The sequence below is a fragment of the Copadichromis virginalis genome, linkage group LG22 (genome assembly GCF_057382275.1).
Source record: "Copadichromis virginalis isolate Kocher_CV1m ecotype Utaka linkage group LG22, C_Virginalis_male_GT1.1, whole genome shotgun sequence".
Classification (NCBI taxonomy): Eukaryota; Metazoa; Chordata; class Actinopteri; order Cichliformes; family Cichlidae; genus Copadichromis; species Copadichromis virginalis.
In genome coordinates, this window is record NC_140638.1 from 27,148,654 (window position 1) to 27,175,670 (window position 27,017).

Below are 27,017 nucleotides of genomic sequence, written 5' to 3' on the forward strand. Positions count from 1 at the left end.
CAATCAAGTATGAAACATTATGCTTTGGGGTTGCTTTTCTGCTAGAGGAACAGATTAACCGCCACAAAAAATAGAGACTGTTCTTTGTACGTCAGCAAACTTCGAAACAGAGGATCAAATAATTATATTTCCCACTGTACTGTATAGCTGTCATTCTTTTCTTCAGATTCTAGGTTTCTCTGTATCTCCAACGATTTTCCACCAGTGAAAGAGCTTGGTATTGTTTTTCATGGTGATAGTATAATAATAAGTAATTCATGAAATAAGATTCTAAGCGAGATATTCTAAGTGCACTGACCTTGGGACCTATAATTTCAACTGATTTAAAAATATGATATTACAATATCAAAACAAACAAATTTATTTAACATTAGTTATTAAGTATCTGTTTATATGTTAGAAATGCAGATACTGATACATATATCAGCCCAATAATAAACTGGCAAGGTTCTAGAAGTAATACAAAAACAAGTTCAGCTCAACAATTCTGATAAAAGAAGAGCTTTAGAAATTACTCAAGACATCTAAAAGCAACATTGCAAACTGCTTATGACTGATTTTTTGTGTAATTTGAACATTTATTGAGCCCAAATGCCACTGCCTATCCATCTTATAATCAGCTCTTACAGGATGAACAGCTTTTTAGAGGGTCTTAAACTACCGCTGCAGCTCAAACATGAAATGGGTTTTATGCATACCAAGAATGACCAAATATTTCAAAATTTCAATTTACTGATTTTAAATTCCATGGTTACCTGTTTACAGAACATGTTTATAAAACCACTCTTGCCACATAAGCTAGACCTTCCTGTATCTATATACTCCATATCCACACTCATCCCTAAATGTTATTTTAATTACTTTCTTTCAATGGAAATTTCAAACTCAAAGCTATTTGTCCTCCATATAATATTTCATCATCATTCATTCTAAAGTGAGTTTTTGACTGTTTTTGTTTTGATATATAGGGTTGGGCTTGTTAAAAAATGTTGGCCGTAGAAGTATTAAGATGTCATGTTAAATGTTGCTGTTTTTGAATACTGAATAGGCATCTGCTTGTGGCAGAAAACACGGGTAAAAAAATAAATAAATAAAGATTGTATTTTCCATTCCATTTTCTCCCACTTTAAACTGACTTTATACTGTTTTGAAGGCCACAGTCAAAGGCAAGCCTCACCCTTTATTTTCCCCACTGTATAATGTGATGCTCTTCTCATGGCCAGGGAATCTCTGGTGTGCTGCCGGGATGAGAGAGCCAGCAGTGACTCTGTGAACCTCAGTCCAAAATGAAAGTCCAATCTGACATCCACTCTGTCCTTTTGAACACACCAGATCTGAGACAGTGCTGCAAAACTGATGGCCCTGTGAAAGCTGGTAGCAGAGACAGACCAAATACAGACAAATAGCCAGAGAGGATTTCACAGATATTCCGAGTAACAACCTTGAACCTGTCAACTTTAGCTCTCAGGTTCTTTTTTGGCAGTTTAAAAATAAGAAGAAGGCAGACATTCTTCAGCGGCTCAAAACTAACATATCTAGGGTTGACATATCTATCCGTGGCTGAGGTGTTACAGGTGAAGCCCAAAGACTTGGATCTTGTTATTTTTTTATATTTCAGGTTAGTTAGCTCAATATGGCAGGTGAAAATGCTGAAATGGCTGCTGTTTGTAAAGTGGGTGTAGGTGTAGCTGCCGCTTGTTTAGAAGATGAATCTGCTTGGCAAGGTCGTTTAGTTTTATCAGCGCTAAACTTTCAAACTTCCCTTTCTCTGTCCAAGTGCTCTCGGTAGGCTCCCTGCGAGACTCTGCCGATAGTAAATGAAAACTATGAGTGCAGTCTTTTGTGATACCGAGAACTAAAGTTAAGAGAAAATAGGCTATTCTCTAATCAGTGTTAATTTTCTTTTTTTCATACCAGGGTCCTTCATGATGGTGAATTCTTCGCAGCATTATGGTGGCCAAAGGGCTCAGCTCCTTCTGCTCCCGCTCAGTGAGAACGACACTCATTGCATCCAGTTCAGCTACTTCCTATACAGCCGTGATGGCCACAGCCCTGGGGACCTCCAAGTCTATGTCCGGGTAAACTCGGGTCCCAAGGGCAGTGCAGTTTGGAATATCTCAGGCTCCCAGGGTCGCCAGTGGCACCAGGTGGAGCTTGCTGTGAGCACTTTCTGGCCCAGTGAATACCAGGTAAGAAACTGGTAACAAACACATAAACACATGAGGTTTCAGTAGTTATGTTGTTAAATACAACAATGAGCCAAAGAGTCCTGACAGCTGTCAGCTGAGGTGAATTATGTTTGGATATTTTATAAATTTATATAAGATGGTAGCTAACTGGAAATTTCTAATATTCAATCTTGTAAAAATTCTTGGTGATTCTACCCACTAATTTCCTAATTAGTGAAATGGGAGAAGAAAAAAGAGATTCGCTGACTACTTTAAAATGCGAAAGCATTCAGAAAGCTTGGCCACAGTTTTTTTTGCTGTGGTTAAACATGTTTCATAAATGGCAAATATATTGTGGCTGATGTCCGTCCAGGTAAATGGCCTGTATTTGTATAGCACTTTACTTGGTCCTAAAGACCCCAAAGCACTTTACACTATACACAATCATCCACACATCCACACATTGGTGATGGCAAGCTACATTGTAGCTACAGCCGCCCTGGGGCGCACTGACAGAGGCGAGGCTGCCGGACACTGGCGCCACCGGGCCCTCTGACCACCACCAGTAGGCAACGGGTGAAGTGTCTTGCCCAAGGACACAACGACCGAGACTGTCGGAGCCGGGGCTTGAACCGGCAACCTTCCGATTACAAGACAAACGCCCAACTCACGCCACGATCGCCCCCAGGTATTGCCTGGACGCTTTTTGCTGCTTTGTCTTCCGTTCTCTGTAAAAAGCCGGTGTGCTCTGGCTTTCTTATGTTTTCCAAGTATGTTCATGGAAGGGCAGTGAAGTCCCAGAACAAAGTACTTTTGTAGTTAAAAATACTTCTGAACCGAGCTGGTTTGAGGTGCAGTCTTCTGTTCTGTCTTGCTTGTTTACAACTTCCCATCAAAGAGAGAGGAGAGCTGTTGCTTTTTTCTTTTTCTTTTTCATATTCTCGTATTTCTGGTAGTGTTTAACTGTCAGGTTGACTAAACATGAACAACCCCACCTGTGAACGTCAAAGGACATTTTTCATGGTCAGACAACTGAATATGAGCAAAACTGCAGGACTTGTGGTATGATGTGGTGAGTGCCAACCACTAGTGGTGATGATTACAGTTATTACGATGATGATGATGATGATGATGATGATGAGATATTGTCTTGTCTGGGCCAGGGAAGACTGGGCACAAGAAACAAAAATATTTAAGCACAACTAAATAATAAATATGTAACGTACAGTACATACATGTACCATACATTTAACATACCATTACAGCAACAAAATAGTACAATATGCAATCATATTCATTTACATTTTATTTGGGATTATTTTATGAACTACAACTACACAAGACTCCTTCAGTCTATCATATTCATCGTATCCTGTTGAACAGTTACAGTTTGTATTCCCTGTTCTAGATCATATCTGGAACGAGGAAATTCATACGTCCGCATATGTCATATGCAACCACAGTCAGCCATATGCAACCATGGAAGGCTGATTAATGCAGTTTGTCAAGGGGCTGCTCAGCTACAGTCTTGGTGAGATGTTTTACGGCAGAACAGTTCTGACATTAATGGCTGAGTCGCAAAACAGTAAAAATAGAACTCATGACTAGAAAATATCAGTGGTTGCCCAGTCATTGCAAATAGTCGCAATCACCAATTTCAATAACACACAATACTGAAATCCCCCTCCCACTCATGCTATTTAGCTAAATGTGCCATATAACCTCAGTATTTAATATAAGTATGTCAATTATAATGGAAAAAAAAACAACAACAAATAAATATTCTACTATAGTAGATTCCTACATGACAAATTTAGAAAACAGTCTGCTTTCGTGTCAGACTGTGCATCACCCACATCTGCAGATCTTTGTAGAGATCAGCAGCATACAGTTGATATGTGAAAATGACCCAGGTCTGTTACATGTTCTATTGCAGGTTCTAATTTGTAGGCAAAGTTCATCCAGTTCATTTCTACTTCACTTCTATATGAACTTTTTGGCTTAATGAAAAGTTGGAATGGAATAAATTTTGCTCATGCAGAAAACAGAATTAAACTCTAATCTATAGTTTTTCCCTAATTCATTCTAAACATGGTGGAAAATGAGCAAAAATCAGCATTTGGATGAATTTCAGCACACCCTGTATCTTTATCTTCTCGGTGGCTCCATTGCTACCCCTTGTACTTTTAAAGCTCCCCGTTCTGTTAAACCAAAAGTCCTTCCACATTTGATCTTTAAGAAGTACACAAAACTGCAGGGAGCCGAATCTAGCAAGTGGTCCAAGTGGTGAGAAGAGATTATGTTTGTGTGTCCAGAAATCTCTCGTGTTTTCAATGCATTTAGAATCAGCATCGGATGGCACTATCACGCACTTCAAATTGCTTGCCCCAAATGACACAGGAAAAACCTTAATTTTGAAAGTTACAACCAGGGTTGAAAAATGCACACGGCACAGCTGATACATGTTGGGAAAAAAACACAAAGGCAAACATGGCCTTTGCCTGACTCCTCCATTGATGCTGTGCCTTCCCTAAAACTGCTGAAGATTGCTTAGCTGTGGAAAGAGCCCCAGCTCTCATTAGCAGTGGCGATTCTCCATACTAAATTTGAGTTGGTTTAAAAGAGTATTCTTTCTGATTTGAGGTTAAATGACAGTAAACAGTGTAACTGGTCAGAATCGGACTTCCATCTAAAATTAGCTTCTCCATCAACTCATCATCGGTTTTGCTACAATGAAAAAGTTTAGCTTGTTTTACAGATGTGAATTCCCTTATTTGTGATGTTACTTACTTACCTGCACCAATCAGAATTCATTAATCTCTTGAATTAAATACGATGACTGCGTCTCTTGTCCTAGTATGCCTGGCTGCTCTCAATCAAAAATCTCTTATCACGAAGCAGAAGCAGGTGAACATAATGGCTTTAAACATAAAGTCATATTTGCAGGAGCGATAATTCATTTGATCTTAGTAATATGTGACTATAAAAAAGATGATTTGTATTCCTGCCGTATTCTGCTTGGAAAAAGAACAAAAAAATTAGCAAGTTGGAGCCTAACAATGGAGATGTCCGCATTTACCAACCACATTTTTACAGGAGTCAAAAACTGTTAGTGTAAAAACACCGCCAAGAGCCCCGACTGTTTTTTGATGCATTTTAATACATGGAAGGGGAGCAACATTTAAGCTTGAAGCTGGTTCAATCTAGCAATGTTGTGCCTCTAGGTAATCCATGTAAATAAATGTAAATTTGACATAAACACAGGAGCACCTCACAGAGCTGTGACTCACTTTTTGTTAAAGCGTTGCAGATCTGATTTTACCATGAAGCTCAGCTCTTCAAGGCTGCTGCAGTTCTCTTCTGTGGTTTCCTGTTACTCTGACTTTATGGATGTACAAAATAGAACCACTGTATTCCCGTGAGTGGCACTGATGTTAAATACAAATATCACACTTCTTGATGCATTCTCAATCATCCAGGAAAGTAAATCTCCAAAAGTTGATTCTGTTCATCTGGACGTAGCGTTTTATGGGAGAAACGTTTCGTCACTCATCCAAGTGACTTCTTCAGTCTCAGCTGACTGCAGGTTTCCCCAATCTTATAAACAGTACATTTGCATAATGACTGAAACCAGCCCACTGAAGGAACAATGGGCTGGGAGGTCTCCTTCATCATAATTATGCAAATTCTCATGACCATTGATCAACAACCACTGATCAAAGACGACTGTCAATGGCCAGGAGTACCATTCACAGAGAGTTGGGGAATGGCTGCAATCACAGCATTGTAAGATGGTGAAAGATGTACCCTTAGACCCCCTCCTCGATTCAGAGATGGTCTTTCCCTTTTCACGTAAATGGCCTCCTTTACTCTGCGCTCAAACCAGCGTTCCTCCCTGTCCAGGATGTGTACATCCTCATCCTTGAAAGAGTGTCCACTGGCCTGTAGGTGTAAATAGACTGCAGAGTCCTGGCCTGACGAGGTAGCTCTTCTGTGTTGTGCCATCCGCTTTGCCAGAGGTTGTTTGGTTTCCCCGATGTATAAATCCTGGCAATCCTCCTGGCACCTAACAGCGTACACTATGTTACTCTGTGTCAGGGGACCCGATCCTTGGGGTGGACCAATTTTTGGCGCAGCGTGTTTTGGGGTTTAAAAGCCACAGAGACCTGGTGTTTAGGAAAAATGCGTCTCAACTTTTCCGATACTCCGGACACATACGGGATCACTACAGGTTTTCGCTTAGTCTCTGTCTCTGTGGCTTTTAACATCCATAGAGGAAGGAAGTGACTTGAAGAAGTCCCTTGAATGAACCGTTTCTCCCACTGAAAACGCTACGTCCAGATGAACAGAATCAACTTTTGGACAAATATCACACGTACTAATATAATAAAAACAGTTTCAGGAATAGATACGCACAGTTTGTTTTTCATGCCCCATTTTGCATTTTTTTAGTGGCAGTTATATCAATATTTTTTAACACTGATGTCATATATACACTGTGTTTTAGCGTATTTATTTAGTCATAAGGTTTTCTTTCCTTCCTTAGGATGTCAGTGGAAACAAGGTGAGGTTTTGTCAGCCTTTGGCATTATCAGCTCGTCTTCAGCTTTAGTCTTTTAAGCCAATTTCTCATCCATCCCTCCCTCCATCCATCCATTCAACCATGGAGGTGTTGGACCCTATCTTAGAGGTCATAGGGCAAGGGGTACTCCCTGGACTCCCTGGTCTATCATAGGGCTAACATAGAGAAACTGACAACCATTCACGCACACATTCACACCTGCGCTATAGCTATTAAAACATGGCTGCTGTCAGTTGTAACAGCATTATTATCGCGCTCCCAATTACTCAAACCATATGCAACAAATAGCAAATTGCCTCTGTCATATATCACAGTGGCTCAATACCTGTATAATTACAGTGGGTGTGTGTTTGGGTTGTATCTTTATTTATTGGTCAATTTACCTGTGTGCTGCAGTGTAATCAATAGCTCTGTTTGATGCCTGTATTGTCGGTGCTGCATTATTAGCACTGTTGTGTAGCTTGTAAGATTCTGATGACTGGATCCAGTCCTGCCTCACCTCATTAGGGCTGATAATTTATCCCCTAATGCTCTCTTTCTTCCCACTAAGCCTGTCGCCTCCAACACCATTCACCTCGCCCCACCCCCAAATTGCCGTTAATGAGAAGGCAATAGCTGGTGTAAGGGATTGTGGGAGCGTGGGTGCAGCGAATAGTCAATTGACCTCAATTCCATGCGACCCTCAGCGCGGGGGAGCAGTCCGGGTGTTTGCTTCCATAACCTTGATGCACTCTGAGCCCCATCTCAATAAATCAAGAGCCAGTTAATGAGATTAGAGGGTTGCACAGATCAATGAGGACAGCCTGAGCTTTACCATCCTCAGCTCTTCTGTCCTGAGCGACTCTCACAACAGCCAAAATGATTTAAAGTAATGATTTTCTTCCTTTCTCTATGGATGTTAGAAGTTTGCATGCCACGGACTGTAGCAAAGGGGAAGGTGGAGGCAGGAGGGGGGAGCTAACGAGAACAATCAGACAAGTGAGACCAGATGGGGAGTTTGCTTAGCACTGCAGTGTTTACCATTCATGCAGGCATGCATAAGCAATGTAATCTACTACCTCGGTGACGTATGTTCAAGATGTGTGAGTGATGAGAAGGCACTGCTCTCTAAAGTCCTTCCACCAGGCATGTAGACACAGGACAGATTGCTTTATTTGTCCTATAAACCTGGATGATTGGCACCAGGTAATGGAGCAGGTAAATGTGTGCAGAAGAGTGAAGAGGCTTAAACAAAGGAACCAAGTGTGTCTATCTGTTGCGCGAAGGGCTGAGCCTAGAGAGAGGCTCTGTGCCTCTTTTTAGTATTCTCCAGAGGCCCCACAGGGGTCCACACATCCATCTGCTCAGTGCTATTGATAAAGATCACTGTCCAGCACTGCCAGCCAACAGATTAGCCACAGCAGGCCACAGAGCAGCAGCTCCACACAGGGGTAGGACCACCATATCAGAGGACTCGGGGGAGAAAGTGCGTCCCTAAGCAGCTGCTGGTGGTACTGGTGGTGGAGATTAAATAGATTAAATTCAAAGCATACTCAATAAACATTGGGTGTCAACACCTCCTGAGGGAAGACAGGCTGCTTCAGAGATATGTTGGATCGTGATCTGAGGTGCTCTTGGCCTTCAGCATTTAGGCTTTTACTGATATAAGATTTTAAATTTCGTGGCCAATAGTTCCGGATTCTACATGTCCATTGTTAATATAATGTTAACATATTTTGTCCTTGAAAATAGGATATTTTCTGATGTATCCAACTTTTTGGCAGGAAGTCCTCTTAGAAGATGATACACATCTATTTAGAGACAGGACAACTTATCCAAACTATGAGCTGTCCAACTCTGTGGGCTAAAGTAGCTGTAGTAGAGGAAATGTAGTTTTAGAAAAAAAAAATCAATCTAGGAAACTGTATGATAATCTTTTGTGCTCCATACCAACAGTTTCTTATATAAAAATCAAGGTTTAAGTTAGCATGGCTTTGTTTTATTATTTTGGATAAGGGCACAGCCACATTAAAAAAGACTATATCAAAAATGACAATAAAAAAGATCCAGTTTTAATTCAAACTGTGAAAGTATGTTTAATCAAATATTGTAATTAAGGAGTCTAGGAGACAAGTACTTAGAGTCCTGGAGAGTCTAAAATATATTCTTCTGCATCATGAGCACACATACATTTTAGAAGTACTTTGTTTCTCATATTAAGAAGTGATTCTTCAACCACTCGTCCAGAAGCAGGAAACAGACTAGCCCAGTAATGCATGAAACAATAATAATTGCTGTGTGTGCTTTTATGTCTTTTTTATATCTATTTTTATTTCTATTGTATCCTTTCATTTGAAATAGAATGAATCACCACCTTATCTTGCAGAGGGATTGGTGTACCCTGGTGATACTAGAAGCAGTGTTGTCGTTGGCCCTGTAGGGTCTCCCAAGGTAAATGTGTTCTAGGTGAAGGGCCAGGCTAAATGTGCTTTACAAACATTTTATGGACAAAACACCCCTATAAGGGCTATTGCTACCATGCAGTAAGGTTACTGCAACTCTGGCAGTAGCCAAAGCAAGGAGGGCTGATGGGACTCTGCTGACCTCTGCTGAACTGAGGACATGATAGAAGAACTACTTTGAAGAGCTCCTCAATCCCCCTGACATGCCTTCTATAGTCGACAGAGAGCATAGGAACAAATCACTCGGGGTGAGGTCACTGAGGTAAATAATCAGCTCCTTAGTGGCAGATCTTCTTGGGTGGGTGAGATTCTCTCTGAGTTTATTAGGGCCCTGGATATCGTGATGCTGTTGTGGCTGACACCACTCTACAACACTGTGTGTTAGTCGGTGACAGGGCCTCTGGATTAGCAGACTGTGGTTCTACTTCCTCTTTTCATGAAGGGGGGCTGGCGAGTGTGTTCAAACTTCAGGGGTTTCTCAGCTTTACTGGGTAGGCCCATGCCAGGAGGAGGTGAGTGTGTCTGTTAGTTGAAACCTCAGATTCTGAAGGAACATTGTGGTTTTTGTCCTGGTCATGGAACACTGGAGTATTCCCTCAAGGGTATTTGAAGGTGTATCAGGGTTTGCCCAACAAGTCTACACGTGTAAACTGTACAGTAGGTATTGAACCTCGTCCCTCAGGGTGTCCTGTGGAAGCTCCTTCTGGAGTATGGGGTATCTGTCTTGTTGCTGTGAGGTATCTGGTCCCCGTACAACCGTTGCCAGATCTTGGTCCTCATTGCTGAGAATAAATTGGACTTTTGCCCTTTGTCACTAATTCTGTGTATATTTTGTTTAATTCAGACTTTGTATATAGTTATTTTTTAACACTCAGGTGTCCTAAACATGCAGCCTTATCAGTCAATTAATATCCATTAATAACAGGTCCTTCCTCTTGCAGCTTAAAAGATGAAGACTATAGCCGTGTTTCACAAGAGTTCATTGCACCTGTAATGGAAGATAAACCTGCACTGCTGAGTCTCTGATTAAATCATTAGGTGTCATTTGACTGAGTTCATGACCCTCTGCCTGACTCTGCTTGGCTCTGGTGAAGAGACTTGCTGTTTGAGAGTGGACTTTGAGGGACAGAGAGGAAATGAGTTCAGACAGGTTCACTCATTCTCTGTCATCTTGGTGCTCTTTGAAAAAAAAAAAGTTTTTTCTTTGTAACACTCTTTAAAAAAATTCACCCTTTATTTTTTTTACTCTTTGTCCTCTTGATCACATTGCCTTAATCCTGAATGTATCTCAGTATTACACCCTTACCATACCCTTATAAATTTCCTTCTCTCCTTCGTTACTTACTTCTCTTACTTAGTAGCTGCAAAAGGTCACCCTCTCAATTTTTGTTGTTTTGTTTTAGACACTTTTAAAACAAAATTTGTAAAAGTTGGACTCCTGGAAAAATGTCTTGATGTTCTAAAGCCAGTTTATAGAAGAGCTTATGTAAATTGGATTTTTTTTTAAAAAGAAAAGAAAACAGACCAGACAAGAATTGTCTTTCCAACATTTCTTTATTTCTGCAATAGTCATTCAATGTATTTGCATTAAGCTATTACCTCTCATAGTTGTTTTTATTGGTAGTGGCAAGGTCTGCCATCGGATTGCTTACCTAAGCATGAGGGATTCACTCCAAATCTAGCCCAGCACAATTTTATCTCACTGATAACAGCTCCACATTCCCCAGCGTATCAAAGCTTTATTCATTTAATGCTGACTGAAACAGAGCACCATATTGCTTCTTTTTCATATTATAAGCATCCTCCTGAAACTTGTATTACTGCAAAGAACTGATACAACTGCAACTGCAGTTAGCATTAACAGCAACAGACATTGTTAACTTGACTGTATTAATTCATATCTGACATATAAGAGGTTAAGTAAGAATTTCTCTTCTAGTTATCTGTAGAATTATATTCATGTAATTACAAAATTATTCAGCTCACACAAGTTTTATTCATATAGTGCCATTTTACAACAGTTCACTCTGAAGGTTTATGTTAATGATGTTAAAATGACCAATTTTTTGCATTTATGCACCTACAATGCCTTATGAAAGGATCCCATTGTTTTAATCATCATATCTTATTTATGTGTTCAAAAGTTGAGCTATACATGATATATGACTACACAGTCTTGTCGCCTAGTAACCACCTAGCAATGGGCTAAAATATGTTTTTACAGTTTTTGCAGCGTCTTTTGGCATTTTTGCACCTACAACACTTTTTAAAAGCACTGTAATTTTCATTTCATTTCTCAGCCAACAGGAAAAACAGACCAAACTATATTTCAGCATGAGCATGTACTGCTAGTGAATAATGACCCAGAATATGCCACAAAAGCAGTTCTAGGACTTCTAGATGGATAGAGCCTAACTAGATGTGCATTCCATTTACTGAAGACAAAACTGAAGGTAGAATGATCTACAAACAATCAGCCACAAGAAGCGACTGCCTGGGTCTCAAAAAGTATCTCAGGGTGAGACAGAGCAGTTGGTGATTCCCATTGTGACAATAATGTTACTGTCCAAATTATTATGCACCAAACCGTGTGGAACATTTTCAGTTTTTATCAGTTTGTTCTGAAAAGTAGAATGATTAGATTTTTGAAGACTAAATATTTGGAAAATGTAACACACGCACAGTTCAATTTTCATCATTTCAAAAGAACATAGACTTACCTGAACCTAACAGTAACCTTACTTTAACATTAAACAAAGTTTTCCCTTTAAAATTTCATGATTTATATCGTGGGTTCTTTCTTTGTGTCCCTTCAAGTCCCTTCAATGTGACTGCATAAACACATTTAAGTACACACACAGAAGGAAAGAAAGCCTTCAGCATATGCTGTCTGGTCCTTTATATCACACTGCAGTGGAGCCTGTTAAAGGAACGTGGCAGGGCCACTTGCTTCTCATATATTTATGTTTTAATGCGACAAAGCCAATATAGATCAGTAGTGTTAGTTTAAGTTTACTTGAAGAAGTCAATTAACAGGACATCCTTCTCATTTTTATTCAACACATTCATCAAAAATTCAAATAACTGGTTAAATTAAATAAATTCATGAAGAATGTTGGTGTCTGTGTCAAATGATAGCTTCTTTATTAGTGTGCACACAAAAATGTTTCCTGCAATTCTGCAATAAAAACTAAAAGCTAAAAATATTAATTACTGTGCAAATCTTGTTTTTATTGCAATCTAGTTTACAGCTTCCACTCTTCATTTTATGTATTCATAGCGAAGGCCTAATGGGACGTTGTATGGATTTTGTTAGTCTACTATCAATGTGTTATTTGTTAGTCTGCTATCAATTCTCTAGCATTGAATTTTATGAGCCAAACACGATGCCACAGGAGGTGCATATTAAAATTCTTGCATGATTTTTTACCTCAAATGTAACTGCCCTTGTGCAGCACTGTTCTCAACTGTCTCCACTGGCTTGTAGCTGAGCTTGCTTTCTGATTTGGATGTGCTTCTCATGTCATTTCCTTTGGTTGCTGACAATGACACAGGGCTCCTTCCTGAGAGATGGCACCCTGCTGCTTGCAGTGCACCAAACCTTTATTCACACATCACAGGTGTGTTTGCAGCGTTAGTTTTTGGTTGTTTTGTGTTTTTTGGGGGGGTGGGGGTGGGTGGCCATGGCCTGTTTTTGTCATAACAAAGAAGACAGAAACGAAGCTGAGAGAAGGCTGGAGAATGACCTTGAATTTGAGATTTTCAGTTGGACAAATCCATCTTTTATACTGCTTGTTGAAATAGATTTTGCTTTGTGCATACATATATGAGTATTATATGTTTTCTCTCTATGCATTGTTTCTGTCTTTTAATACAGCTTACATAGAGTAGCTTATACAGTGGGGCAAAAAAGTATTTAGTCAGCCACCGATTGTGCAAGTTCCCCCACCTAAAATGATGACAGAGGTCAGTAATTTGCACCAGAGGTACACTTCAACTGTGAGAGACAGAATGTGAAAAAAAAATCCATGAATCCACATGGTAGGATTTGTAAAGAATTTATTCGTAAATCAGGGTGGAAAATAAGTATTTGGTCAATAACAAAAATACAACTCAATACTTTGTAACATAACCTTTGTTGGCAATAACAGAGGTCAAACGTTTACTATAGGTCTTTACCAGGTTTGCACACACAGTAGCTGGTATTTTGGCCCATTCCTTCATGCAGATCTTCTCGAGAGCAGTGATGTTTTGGGGCTGTCGCCGAGCAACACGGACTTTCAACTCCCGCCACAGATTTTCTATGGGGTTGAGGTCTGGAGACTGGCTAGGCCACTCCAGGACTTTCAAATGCTTCTTACGGAGCCACTCCTTTGTTGCCCGGGCGGTGTGTTTTGGATCATTGTCATGTTGGAAGACCCAGCCTCGTTTCATCTTCAAAGTTCTCACTGATGGAAGGAGGTTTTGGCCCAAAATCTCACGATACATGGCCCCATTCATTCTGTCCTTAACACGGATCAGTCGTCCTGTCCCCTTGGCAGAAAAACAGCCCCATAGCATGATGTTTCCACCCCCATGCTTCACAGTAGGTATGGTGTTCTTGGGATGCAACTCAGTATTCTTCTTCCTCCAAACACGACGAGTTGAGTTTATACCAAAAAGTTCTACTTTGGTTTCATCTGACCACATGACATTCTCCCAATCCTCTGCTGTATCATCCATGTGCTCTCTGGCAAACTTCAGACGGGCCTGGACATGCACTGGCTTCAGCAGCGGAACACGTCTGGCACTGCGGGATTTGATTCCCTGCCGTTGTAGTGTGTTACTGATGGTGACCTTTGTTACTTTGGTCCCAGCTCTCTGCAGGTCATTCACCAGGTCCCCCCGTGTGGTTCTGGGATCTTTGCTCACCGTTCTCATGATCATTTTGACCCCACGGGATGAGATCTTGCGTGGAGCCCCAGATCGAGGGAGATTATCAGTGGTCTTGTATGTCTTCCATTTTCTGATGATTGCTCCCACAGTTGATTTTTTCACACCAAGCTGCTTGCCTATTGTAGATTCACTCTTCCCAGTCTGGTGCAGGTCTACAATACTTTTCCTGGTGTCCTTCGAAAGCTCTTTGGTCTTGGCCATGGCGGAGTTTGGAGTCTGACTGTTTGAGGCTGTGGACAGGTGTCTTTTATACAGATGATGAGTTCAAACAGGTGCCATTCATACAGGTAACGAGTGGGGGACAGAAAAGCTTCTTACAGAAGACGTTACAGGTCTGTGAGAGCCAGAGATTTTCCTTGTTTGAGGTGACCAAATACTTATTTTCCACCCTAATTTACGAATAAATTCTTTACAAATCCTACCATGTGAATTCATGGATTTTTTTTTCACATTCTGTCTCTCACAGTTGAAGTGTACCTCTGGTGCAAATTACTGACCTCTGTCATCATTTTAAGTGGGGGAACTTGCACAATCGGTGGCTGACTAAATACTTTCTTGCCCCACTGTACATAATATTTGCAATCGTATATAAAACCCGATGCAATGCATCGCAGGTCTAAATTAGATAGATAGATAGATAGATAGATAGATAGATAGATAGATAGATAGATAGATAGATAGATAGATTTGGCAATGGCACAAATTTTGATTTTCATACAGTCTGCTTCAGTTTTGATATATTTTATTTTATTTTTTTAACATGTTTGTTTATAGCTTTGATAGTGGCGCCAAGCTTCTGGCCACCTGTAGTGTTTCTCTGTCAGTCCTTATCATTGGTATTATTATATTATTTGTAAATAGTGCAAGGGGATTCTACTGTAACGTTTGTATAATGACTTGTGTGAATATGCATAGCTACTGTATGCCAACATTATTCCTCAGCGTCTGACACAGTCATAGCGAAACACACTCGTCTATAAGTGAGGGCAGATGTGGAGGGGCTTAATGATGGCTCAAAGCATGGGGCTGAGTGAATCGATGGTGGTGGGTGTGTTGACGCGTGATGAATTGTAGAGTTAATCGGTCAGACGTCTCTAATGGCCTGACATAGGAATGAAAAATAAAAATAAATTAGTGGAAAGAAAGCCTTAGTCTGTATCCATCTGCCAAAGCCTTTTGTGCTATTGATTTGCCTCAGGCACTTAAAGCCTGATGTATTGTCAACATTGCACTCTATTGCCTGTCTAAGTACACGGTCACAGTCTGACTTCCACCGGACTTTAGCATAGACAACTAGCAGTATTAAGTGTGGGTGAATGTCTGAATCAGGGCACAGCTACATCTTTCATCTTACCAGGTGTTAATGCACTCAGTCCCCAAGTTCAGAGTTTGTCATACTGTAGTACAAAGTGAAGAGTTGCTTGCGGCGGGAATGATTTGTGATCTGTTGACTGTAATTACTACTCGGAAACGTAGAATGACTTTGTTGCATGCTGGGAGGCCTGCACGTTCACTCCGAGTCGCTGCGTGTGGCTGGCTCATTTAGATGACTGACTGAATATTTAGGCTGTGTTTAAGAACTCCTGCAGATGATTTAATAAAAGGGCCAACGGGGAACGGAAAGAGATCTTTAGTCATATAAGGATTCATGGGGGGTTTTGTCTACATTTATAACATATCAAATTGTACAGCACCTGAACCTTGAACGTTTGGGCTTAGTAGATCACAAATTGCTGTGTCGTCTTAACAGTAATCAAGTAAATGTACCTGCTCACCAGTATATGACAACAGAGGAGACATGGTGATGCATTTTGCTGAACAAAAGTGTTTTGACGTCTGTCATTTAGATTTTAAGGCAGCAAGATTGCGTTAACTTTGCATTTATGGTGGAATGTTTGTAGGTACATGTACATGAGCAGTTCCTACTTCTGGCATTACTATTATTCAGAATGACAGCTATTAGTGGCTAAGTCCCCCCCTCCACCTGTTCTGTAGTGCTGGCTACCTTTTGTTTGTGACAGAGAAATCCTAACTCAGAGATCCACTTGTTGCTTTTCAGGATTTTCAACGTCATTTACCTTTTTTGTTTGTTGTTTTTTATCTGGAGGCACGTGCTTTGGCAGTTTCCAACAACAGGAGCATGTTCCAAAGCTCTGTCCAAGACAGCAGATTAATAAAATGGGCACTGGAGATGCAGCATTTGTGTGTTTATTGTAAACCATTATATCCCCATGACTTCACCACCACCGGGTGCCAGAACCACTCTGCTGGACAAGCTACTATATGATGACACCATGCAACATGTTCTATAAAGATAGTAGCATACATTATAAGTGACAACATGGATGTTTATGTTTAAAAAAATCAAGTGGCTACCAGTAGCAGTGCTCTGCATTGTACATTAGGCATATATACATACATTTCATTCAATTTAATTAATTTTTATTTATACAGCGCCAAATCACAACAACAGTCGCCTCAAGGTGCTTCACATTGTAAGGTAGACCCTACATAATACTTTTAGGCATAGATATTGTATCTCTGCAAAAAGCTGTTTTGTAGCTGCCTTACATTCAGAAGTGTTTAGGTCTCAAATGGATATCTTTGCCGCTTGTTTGACCTTTTAATACAAAAAGAGGCTCTAGAGGGCTCTGGCGTCTTTATTCTGAAGGGCTTACACTAAAGCCTGACATTTCCCTGTTGGTGTTTTAAAGAGATGAAAAGGTTCTGCTAATAACTAATGCTAATTTAGCTGTGATTAAATTGCTGCTTTTGAAAAATACCACACAACGGATATGAAACATTCTTGATTATGGTGTAATGCCAGGGTAAAACTTTACAATTAAGATTCCCCTTTAAATTTGTAGTAAGTGAAACAAAACATGTGAATTTTCTGTTCTTGCCAGGCGTTTAGATATTAATTTTACCCAATCTATTTGCCATTCAGCATGCAGCGGGGTGTAGTCATTTACTTTACCCTTTGTCTTCACAGGTCATCTTTGAAGCGACTGTTTCTGAAGAGCGGCAGGGTTATATTGCCTTGGACGACATAGTGCTGCTCAATTACCCCTGTTGTAAGTACCCACTTCTCTACAACTCATAATAATGGTGGTCCAGGCCACAGAACTCAACAGCTTCTGAAAAGTGATTGAAGACTATGAAACCATTCTGGTGACAGGGGGGCAACCGCGGCACACATACCTGGTACATGCCCAAATGTCAGACCCACAATAACACAGCGGGAGGTGTCCCTTTTGTCCTGGAAGAACAGCCGACCTTTTCCACTGATCGCTATGCTCCCAGCCGGGTGCTTTTAAAGCTAATGTGATGTTACAGGCAGGAAAAGGACAGCTAGTGTTTGTACTTTGATCCTCTCTGGGAGATGTTTTTTCTTTGGCATCACTGGGATATCGGGAGGCTGGTGGTTTACGGGTGTTATTGAAAATTCTGTTATGTTCTGTTAAATTACTATTACACTCCCTGACTGTGTTTTAGTGTGTACAGTAGTTGATGTTGGATCCATCATATGAGACCTTTTTCTTCACAGCTGTGCCATTACCAAGATGATTAGCTCTATTGGGCATCATAGACAAAAGCTTAATGTGAACTGAGTGGTCTGCCTGGAAGCAGAGGTCATTGCAAAAGCTTCAATAAGGCATGCTGACTTCCAGAACAGATAACGTGGAGCCAAAACAGCAAGTACTGAGAATCAACTGATAATGGGCTCGGTGTTAGTGTTTTATTAAATAATTGTTTCAGTCATTTAAATGCTGTAATTTCGACCAATTATTATTGGCCAGTTGTGATATGATGCAGAGTGTTAGATTACATAATTACTCTGTAATAAGCCATTTCTGCACTGGGTGTTGGTATATCTTTAAACTAAATCAAGCATATATAAATATTATATGACTAATTGTTGGCAGTTAAGTGCGCTTATTCTTCAACTTATTCAGTTACAGTAGCTTTTCAGTGAATGAAAATATAAAACTAGTGCTAAATTTTAAAGCATAATTGTTTTGTATTTCACTAATATCTCATTTACTGCCATCAAACTCCATTCTTTTGATGAGACTGTAGTTGGCTACTTGTCTACCAGTAACCCTGTTCAGAGAAGCAAAAAGACAAAGCCCTTAATGATATTACCAGATGCGCTGTAATGTGTTGTATTCTAGATCAGCGGTCCCCAACCCCCGGGCCTCGGACCGGTGTCCGTGAGTCGTTTGGTACCGGCCGCGAGAGTTGAGGCTCAGGTGTGAAATGTATAGTTTTCAGGGTTTTTATCGGTTTTCAGCGTTATTTTGTTATCGTTTTTATCGTTTACTCGGTTTTCCTGGGTCTTTTCACGTGTGTTATGAATAAATTTTCTTTTTTTCGGTACCGGTACTGGTTATATTTTGTTGTATTTATCCGCGACACCTTAAAGGCCGTGAAAATATTGCCGGGCATAAACCGGTCCGTGGCGCATATAAGGTTGGGGACCGCTGTTCTAGACTGTTTCACTGCCCCCTTGTGGTCAAAAATCTCTTCATGCGGCTTTAAATAGAATAGTCAAGTCATGCTTGAACGACCCCGAAATACCGCCATTCGTACTGTTCAGAAACCAAGTACTTCTGTATTCCAATCTTTATAACTAACATCCAGTCTGGCTTTCAGTAAGAAGGGAGCGAGAATGGAAATATTGTTTTTAGCTGCTTAAATGTGGGAAAATGCTAATGAATGATAATGTGGAGTATTTATGAGCTCATGAAATTCAGATCTCGTTTTCTAGGGCTACTGGCACTGCTAAAAATCAGCGAGGCCACATTATATAATTCATTGAATCCACACTGGGAAACCGACAGAGGAGCTAAAACCCTTTCTTAAACCAGCATGCAGATTCTTTTTTTTTTCCAAATCGAAGCTCTGCTCAGACTTTAGCACTTGCCCTCTGTGACCCTGTCCTGAGAGGAGTAGGATACTTGTCCATGGTGATTAGTGATGGAGTGGTGGTAGGTGCCTTTGCCAAGGCCCCTCAATATGTGAGCCAGGCTGAGTTTAGCCTTCGTGCAGATGGTGGCGTTTGGATCCTCAGCATGCCTCTAAGCTCACATTAGGGGACAATGTCCCTGCAAGGCACTGCAACATATTATATGTGCAGCATAAACACATGAATCATGAAGCACATGATTCATGCGTTTCATCTGTGCTCAACCAAGCATATCCACACACACACATAAATCTAGAACAGAAAAACGCATACACGTGCAGAGTTTTGCACTTGGTGTATAGCTGCAACAGCAAATGCACACACACACACTCAAACAAAGATGTAAGTAAACATTAGTAAGGCAGTGCAAATTTCCCTGCAGGCAACAAGAATAATAGTATGCCCCTTTAGGAAAGCTTCAGCTCAAAAGCAACCGCTACTCAGTTTACATTCCCACTCATTTGACATTTGTCTTGTTTTCCCCTGGAGTCCGTGCCTATATTCTAAACACGTGTTTCAGTCAAACCAATCTCTCCTGCATCATGGAGGCAGAGGCAGCATCACTAATTTAAAAAGCCAGCATTTCAGACAGACAGAATACATTTGAGACTCAATTTACCTTGGCTCTTTTTATGTTTAACACTATTAATTAAGGCTCACCAAGTCACATATCCAACCTACTAGGCTTTTAGATTTAAATTGCAACTGCCTCATCCTCAAATGACTCCTTCTATAATTGGCCCTGAGACTGTTAGTCTTTTAGAGAAGACTTTAAAGTTGGCTTGTTTTCTCCATACAAAATACTCAGGGTGGCACAACAACAAAAGTCCATTGGGTATCCATTCTGTTAATTTTTCATTCTTTTAATGCCACATTAGCCATCTTCCCAATTTATCACTTATGGTGTGAAATGAGCTAGTTGTGGTTTGAGATATGCACCTGAAATTACTTACTGTTACTATGCTGATTGAATGGACGGAGCACCAAAAGGCCCAGAGAAGGAAAGAGAAACATGAGCAAAAAGGTAAAATTTTCGATGCAGTTTCTATCATCCCATTCTCTGCAGATGTTGCTGTTAGTTGCCGTGGAAACCAGGCATGAAAGTGTCTGAATTACATTTTGCCCATCACATTAGTTAGCCAGTAGAAATAATTCCCACAGTACATATCCTGCTAACGCCACAGAAGGAATCTCTCAGTATGCTCTGTCTTATATAATGTAGGTTATTATTTTCTCATTATATTCAGAATGTTGTTCATTAGTGTTGTTTTAAGGGGGTAGCTATGTTACCCATTCTCATTGTTTAAAGAGTGTTTGGAAGCGTGAAAACCTAAATGAATGCTTGCTCAGGCCAAAATTAGTCTAGAAATGTTTCCAGCACTCTATTCTAACAGCCTGCAGAAACAAGCAAAGAGAAATTAGATTGGCTGTTGGGTGGGTCTGTGATATATTGCGTATTTTTAATAGTATTTTTAAGATACTATATTGTATTTCCTGTAATGGAAATGCACCAATCTATGCAAATGTTGAAATATGCCACTGTTCAGCATCTTTGCGGCTAAGATCAACTCATGTATGGCTCAGTACATGAGCGGGGCGCAGAAAGAGCAGGAATACCAGAGGAGCGAAACACCAGCCAGTAGACCGTGCAGTCGCCCAAGACTGCAAGAGCAGACTGACTAACCTGTGCACCGCCTGGATTGACTACAACAGCGGTTCCCAAACTTTTTTTGCTAGGCCCCCCTTTGTTTTACAAGAAAAATGTTTGCGCAAACACATCCTCCAACCACACACACCCATATTTTGCTCCATTGCAATTTATTTCACACCTCAAACATTTAGTAAACAATAAGCAAATACAAGCAATCTCAAATAAATTACAGGTAGTAAGAAAATAAACTACTAACTCTTTTACGCTACGTCCACACCTGTAGGATACTGTTTGTCTGTGATTTGAACAGCCCAGTATGTGCTCCCAACAAAGGGAAAGCCAATTACAGTATGCAGGGGAGACCTACCTCTGCACTTGTGCAGGTGAAACCAAAGGGAAGACTTGCTTCACCATATTTTCTAGTCTTTGGCTTAGAATGAAGTTGGTTTGGAAACATATTCAGCGATGCTTCATCTCCTGCTTTGCGTTTGTGTGGGAGCCCTGTGCTAGCAGTGTCCAAGCATTGTTTTTTTGGTTTATTTTCCCTTTTCATACTGCGCCCCCCCTGCAATGGCTCTGCGCCCCCCCTAGGGGAAGGTCTGGACAACAAGAAGGCCTATGACTCGATGCCCCACACGTGGATCCTCTAATGCCTAGAACTATATGAGATCAACAGATGTCATTCTATAGATGGCATCAAGCTGTATGCCAAGAGTGAATGGGACATTGATTCACTGATCCACAGCACCAGGATATACAGCAAGGACATAGGAATGTGATTCGGACTGAAGAAGTGTCGGCTGGTAACAAAGAGAGGGAAAGTAGTCAGAACTGACGGGATCGAACCAGAAGGCAACATTACAGACACTGAGGACAGCTACAAGTAGCTGGGGAATCCCATAGGCAAATGGGAACCACGAAGAGGCCGGGAACCATTGGAACCACAAACAGTTGTTGTAGTTATATTAAATTCAGTTAACAAGAGGCTCTTTTAATTCATTAATGATCATTTAGACACTTTTACTTCATGATTACGCTCAGCTTTGGTCCAAAATTATCAACATACTGCATCAAATGAGGTGATGGACCTCACTATTCACCATTATGAAGTCAAATTGGTCAAATACTTTTTAAAAAAAAAAATCAGCAATCAGTAACACACAGCATTTCAAACTTGAGCCTTCAAAATGATCCAGGAGTAGCAGAACTCTTGTGTTAAACAGTGTTTAGTTAAGTTAGGTTTATCTAATAAACTATAACTCACCTGTTGCATTAATCTAATGTGTAGAGCATATTAGAAAGTCACCAAAACAAAGAAATGTTACATCAGTGCCTGTTTCCTTTCTCTACCACTACTAAGCTATTGCAGAAAGAGTTTAAAGTCAGTTTTAAAAATTATATATTTCCCATAAATATATTTCCTGAAATAAAAAAACATCAAATGTTTAAACTGAAACATTTTTAATAAAATGCCTATTTTGATTGTGCATCAATATTTATTCTTTTCTTTATTTATTCATCAGGATTTGAACTTGCAGTTGTCATCAAAGTGTCAACAGATGGAAATATTGATAAAAAACAATTCAGTTATCATTTTTGAATTAATTTTTATGAGAAAGATTGCGGTGAACCTCTGTTACAGAAACACCAAATGCATTTTCTTTCATAAATATACAAGGTAGCTTAAAGAAAGGACCTGAAAATGTGGTTCAAAATAGCAGAAGGCAGTATAGATGTATTAGCAATATGCAGATGCAGTGTTCCACACATGACAGTGAACGGACATACTTGTGTTTTATATACTGGCAGAGAGTACTGTGACTGACCGTAGGTGTACAGCACAATGCAGACGCTTTTCAAACTGCCTCTTATGAATTCCTTCATGTAACCATGTAAACAGCAGCAGGTAAGAAAAGCCTTGTTTTTGAAATTTGGCTTTACTGTTTTGCATTTTACTTTATTCCATTGAATATTATTAGGTTATTACTACCATTATTCTTAATTTGGCGTTAAAAAGAGCAGTTGAAGTTAAGGAAGTAGCAAAAACATTTGATCTCGCAGAAATACAGCTTTCCAAAAATGGTTTGCCTTCAGTCTTAGCTGCATCCTTTATGCTCTCAAATGCTGACATGGTGGCAATGGCAGTCCATAAAAGTAAAGCCCATCATTTTGTTTTTTTCTAAAACCCAATGGTACAAAAGCATTTTTCATATTTTTCCAGGGACACATGGATCGTTTTCTTTCACCTATTTCATGTTTTTGCCACATAACTGCCATGTCACAGCTGTGATGTCCATTCCAAACGGATCAACGGAGCTTTTGTTGTTTTTGTGGTTAAATATTTTTGAAAAGTGCTTTGGACAATGCTCATGTGAACCATTTATAGTTGTTTAGAAAAGTGAACAGAAGCCAGCAGTGATGTTTGTGAGCCTCTATCTATATCTAGGTGTATAATGTACAGGCTCTAAATAAATTGCACTTAGCATCTGTGTTTTCAGTATATTTAGACAGCAAAGCTCAGCTCCAGATGTGGCACTTTCATCACTGTGTATCTCTGTGTGTGTGTTTTGTCCTCCTACCACAGACAAGGTGGCTCATTTCTCTCGGCTGGGTGACGTGGAGGTGAATGCCGGGCAGAATGCCTCGTTCCAGTGTGTCGCCACGGGAAAAGTTTCTGAGGCTGAGCCCTTCCTGCTGGAGGTGAGACCGAGGGATTGTGCACATTAGCGTGTTTGTGTTTTCTTTGTATTAATTATCTTCGCTCGCAAACATCATCATAGCTACATGCGGCTGTCCTCTTGTTTGATGGCAGATACTCCCTTCACCCTGGCCAAAAAGGCTAAAATGACTAAAGAAAAAGTGGGAAACAGTTAAACATGAGAGGATTTTGGACAAAGTTTGTGTTTTTTTCCATTGTTTAAGCACTGCTTCCAGCCAAGAGTGATACCATATATGCCCCATAGCTGCAGAAAAGGCTAACATTGTTATCTTTTTACAAAAAACAGCTGAACATGAGAGGTTTTTGGACAAAGTTTGTGTTCTCCATTCTTTAAGCACCGGTTTGAGCACCGTTTCAAAAGTACCGATTTGGCACCGGTATCGGATAAAACCTAAACGATACCCATCCCTAGTCAAGGCCACAGCTAAGCTTCTACATAACACCTAAAATGAGGCCCACCTCCTCCTGAAATTCTGATACATAATTTTCTCCAATTAAATCTACACTTTTTATTGAATAGTTGTTTTTCTTTAACAAAAACTAGAGAGTATCTAGATTTAAGATATATGATATAAGTAGGGTTGTCTTTTTAAATGAATTGTGATGATGTATGAAAATTTCACAAATGTTGTTGTGATTTAATGTAAATCTATGTGTTACCGAAAAGTCTTGAGACTCGATGCCCTAGCTGCAAGCAGGGACAAAACAGTGGTATCTGTGATTATCCTTCATTATTCCAGTTGTGCATTGGCATTTATATTAGTTCAGTCCACCAGAGCACAAAACCTTGAAAGAAGTGAATGAGATTTTTTCCGATTGGGTTGATGTGGAGTTTTGAAACGCACCATTAAACATTTGCTCACAGTGAATTTAGGGATACTGAGGACTGCAGTGCAGTGTAGACTGTATCATTGTTCCTTTTCAATATGGTGATTGTTTCAGATTTAGAGATTTGTTTGTGATTTGGCTTTCAAACATAGCAGAATACAAACCAGAGCCTAAAAAAATGTCAATTAATTCTCCCAAATGCAGCAATTTTCCTCATTCCAGATCTTCTTCTTGTGCATCTCTTGGTTTCTTAATGCTGCTGGTGCTTTTAGATTGCTCCATGAAAGTCACGCTCTGACCTTGCACTGTGCACGGTGCAGTGGACTTAAAACTTGCTTGAAGCACAGAAATCAGTGTCTCTTTCAAACTGCTCCAATTGCCAGATTGTCAATCTGAATTTCATTGTGTGATCGTGTGCCAGCATACAACACACTGAAAACACACCAGCACAATCTGTGGGACTTCCAATGAGAAATCTAATAATAGAACCTGCAAAGAAACAGATGTAAGGATGCACAAGGAGATGACTTTAAAGGGGAAATTAGTCTAGGTCAGGGATAGTTTGGGACTTTTAAGGGAAAATTATTTTTATTTACACACCATACTAGCTTTTCAAGTGGACAGGGGCTTTGTATCATGAGATTGACATATTGGGTATTTAATCACCACTTATTGTGTTCCAATGGCGGGCCTATTTTCAGATTGACACAACACAGCTTAACAAACACAACCACATTTTCACCCTTAGCTGAAGAACATCAAACATCATTTCTAATCAGAAGCAATAGCAATCCTGGATTTTCAATTAAAGTCTGGATGTGGTAGAGGGGTGTTGAACTTGAATGACTTAAGTGTCCACAAGGTTTTAAACATTTAAAACCTGTTGTGTTACATCACAGCAGGTGACTGAGATGAACTGTGTCCAACTTTCTCTAATGACGTGAAAATGCAACTTATACAGTTAGCACGGTGTGTTGGGTTCTCACCAGGTACTCTGGCTTCCTCCCACCGTCTAAAGACATGTAGTTAGTGGGGATAGGTTAATTGGAAAGTCTAAATTGTCCAAAAGTGTGAATCGTTTTCTGTGTCTGTGTGTTAGCCCTGTGACAGACTGGCGACCTGTCCATGGTGTAGCCTGCCTCTCCCCCTAAGATAGCTGGGATAGGCTCCAGCCTCCCTGCGACCCTGAAAAAGGGATAAACGAATGGATGGAAGTTAAATAAACTTAAACTTAAAGCGTGTGTACCATTTTGACTATCATTGAGCCCCAAAGTACAGATATACAATCTTATGTTTTAGTACTGATACAGCTCAATACTGCTAAGTGGATCAGAGAGATGATCATCATGGAGACTGCTCTTAGTGCTGCAATGATTGAATCCCATGTTTGCAAATTATTTATTGGTGCTTAAAATAAATTTGGAGCGTTTACTGATAATGAATAAATAATAGACTTTTGGCCCCTTTACATGCTATTAGTTTAGCATTTTTTTAAATATAAGATATTGATATCTGTATTAATATTTGATGACTGTGGCCACAGATGTTACTTATATTGCAGATTTTGGACAGATAGTTCTGAACCAGCAGTCTGTCAACACAGTCTATTTAGCCATTTTAATGTCTAATATGAAACAATGGTAATGGATGGGTGGTTATGAAACTGGAATCGGGTATTTTGTAGGGTACAGTACAAATATATATTTCTTTTCTGAAGATACTGCAGAAAAGAAATGCAGTTTTTATTTATTTATTTATTTATTTATTTACTTACTTACTTATTTGTTTATTTATTTATTTCCTTTTTAACCATATCACATCTGTTCGCACAGCCAGTTTTCTTCATCATATCTGTTTACTTCAAACTACAGAAGGGTCTCAAGAGTCTTAACCATCAAACACCACATGCTTGGAAGCCTGTTAAAATCATCACCCTCCAGAGGCTTGATTATTAAGTTTATTGAACTCCCAACAGTATATTCAGTATATGAATTAAGCTCATCACTTCAGAAGACTTCAAACCAAAACCGCTTGAAATTTTAAATAGATTTTTCAAACTTGATTGATCTGACACAACATTAAAAGTACCCCTGCAAAATATGTGGTTAGTCATTTGCATCCTACCAAAACTTCTCTGGCCTGGCGTTGCACGGACTCTGCAGGACTTCTGAAGGTGCCCTTAGTATCTGGCATCAAGAAGTTAGCAGCAGATTTTATAAGAGATGGCGAAGCCACTGTGACGCAAGCGGCCCAGCACCCTGTTGCTAGTTTTTGATTCGTCCACATTTCACTGCCAGCATGTACTTGCCACTGCTGCACCTTACAGGAGCAGACGTGCTCTGACCGAGGCGTCTAGCCATAAGCATATGGCTCTCGTCAAACTTTGTCAGGCTTTTGCACAGAATCCTCCCGTGTCCAAGACTCATTGGCGTCTGAAGTTCTCTTATGCAGTATCCCTGCTTTGGAGCTCTAAGAAAGAAAAATGCTAACAAATGCAAATTTTTTTGCTTTAAAATTTCAAGTCCTCTAACTTCATGGAAGGTCAATACAGTTGTCTCTTAATTGTCAATCGCAGAATTACCTGGTGGCAAAGACGTGAAGCCACCTCTTCTGACCTCGTAATTAACTGTGCAGTAGTCGTTAAAGAAAATGGGAGCCATTATATTTTATGTCAGTAATAGTAGTGCGATTTAGCATTCTTACATAATTCAGAAAGTTTGTGAT

At 40.0% G+C, this 27,017-nt stretch overlaps 1 protein-coding gene across 6 annotated transcripts in view; it reads left to right on the forward strand.

Annotated features, from left to right (window-relative positions):
* The window catches only part of LOC146683561 (receptor-type tyrosine-protein phosphatase U-like), a 250,928-nt gene that overhangs the window by 126,649 nt on the left and 97,262 nt on the right, over positions 1-27,017 (forward strand). For all 6 annotated transcript variants that reach the window (XM_085445816.1, XM_085445818.1, XM_085445817.1 and 3 more), the window contains exons 3-5: positions 1,918-2,189; positions 17,119-17,200; positions 23,331-23,446. In XM_085445816.1, coding sequence (XP_085301942.1) covers positions 1,918-2,189; positions 17,119-17,200; positions 23,331-23,446 — 470 coding nt within the window. The remainder of the gene's footprint in view (positions 1-1,917; positions 2,190-17,118; positions 17,201-23,330; positions 23,447-27,017) is intronic.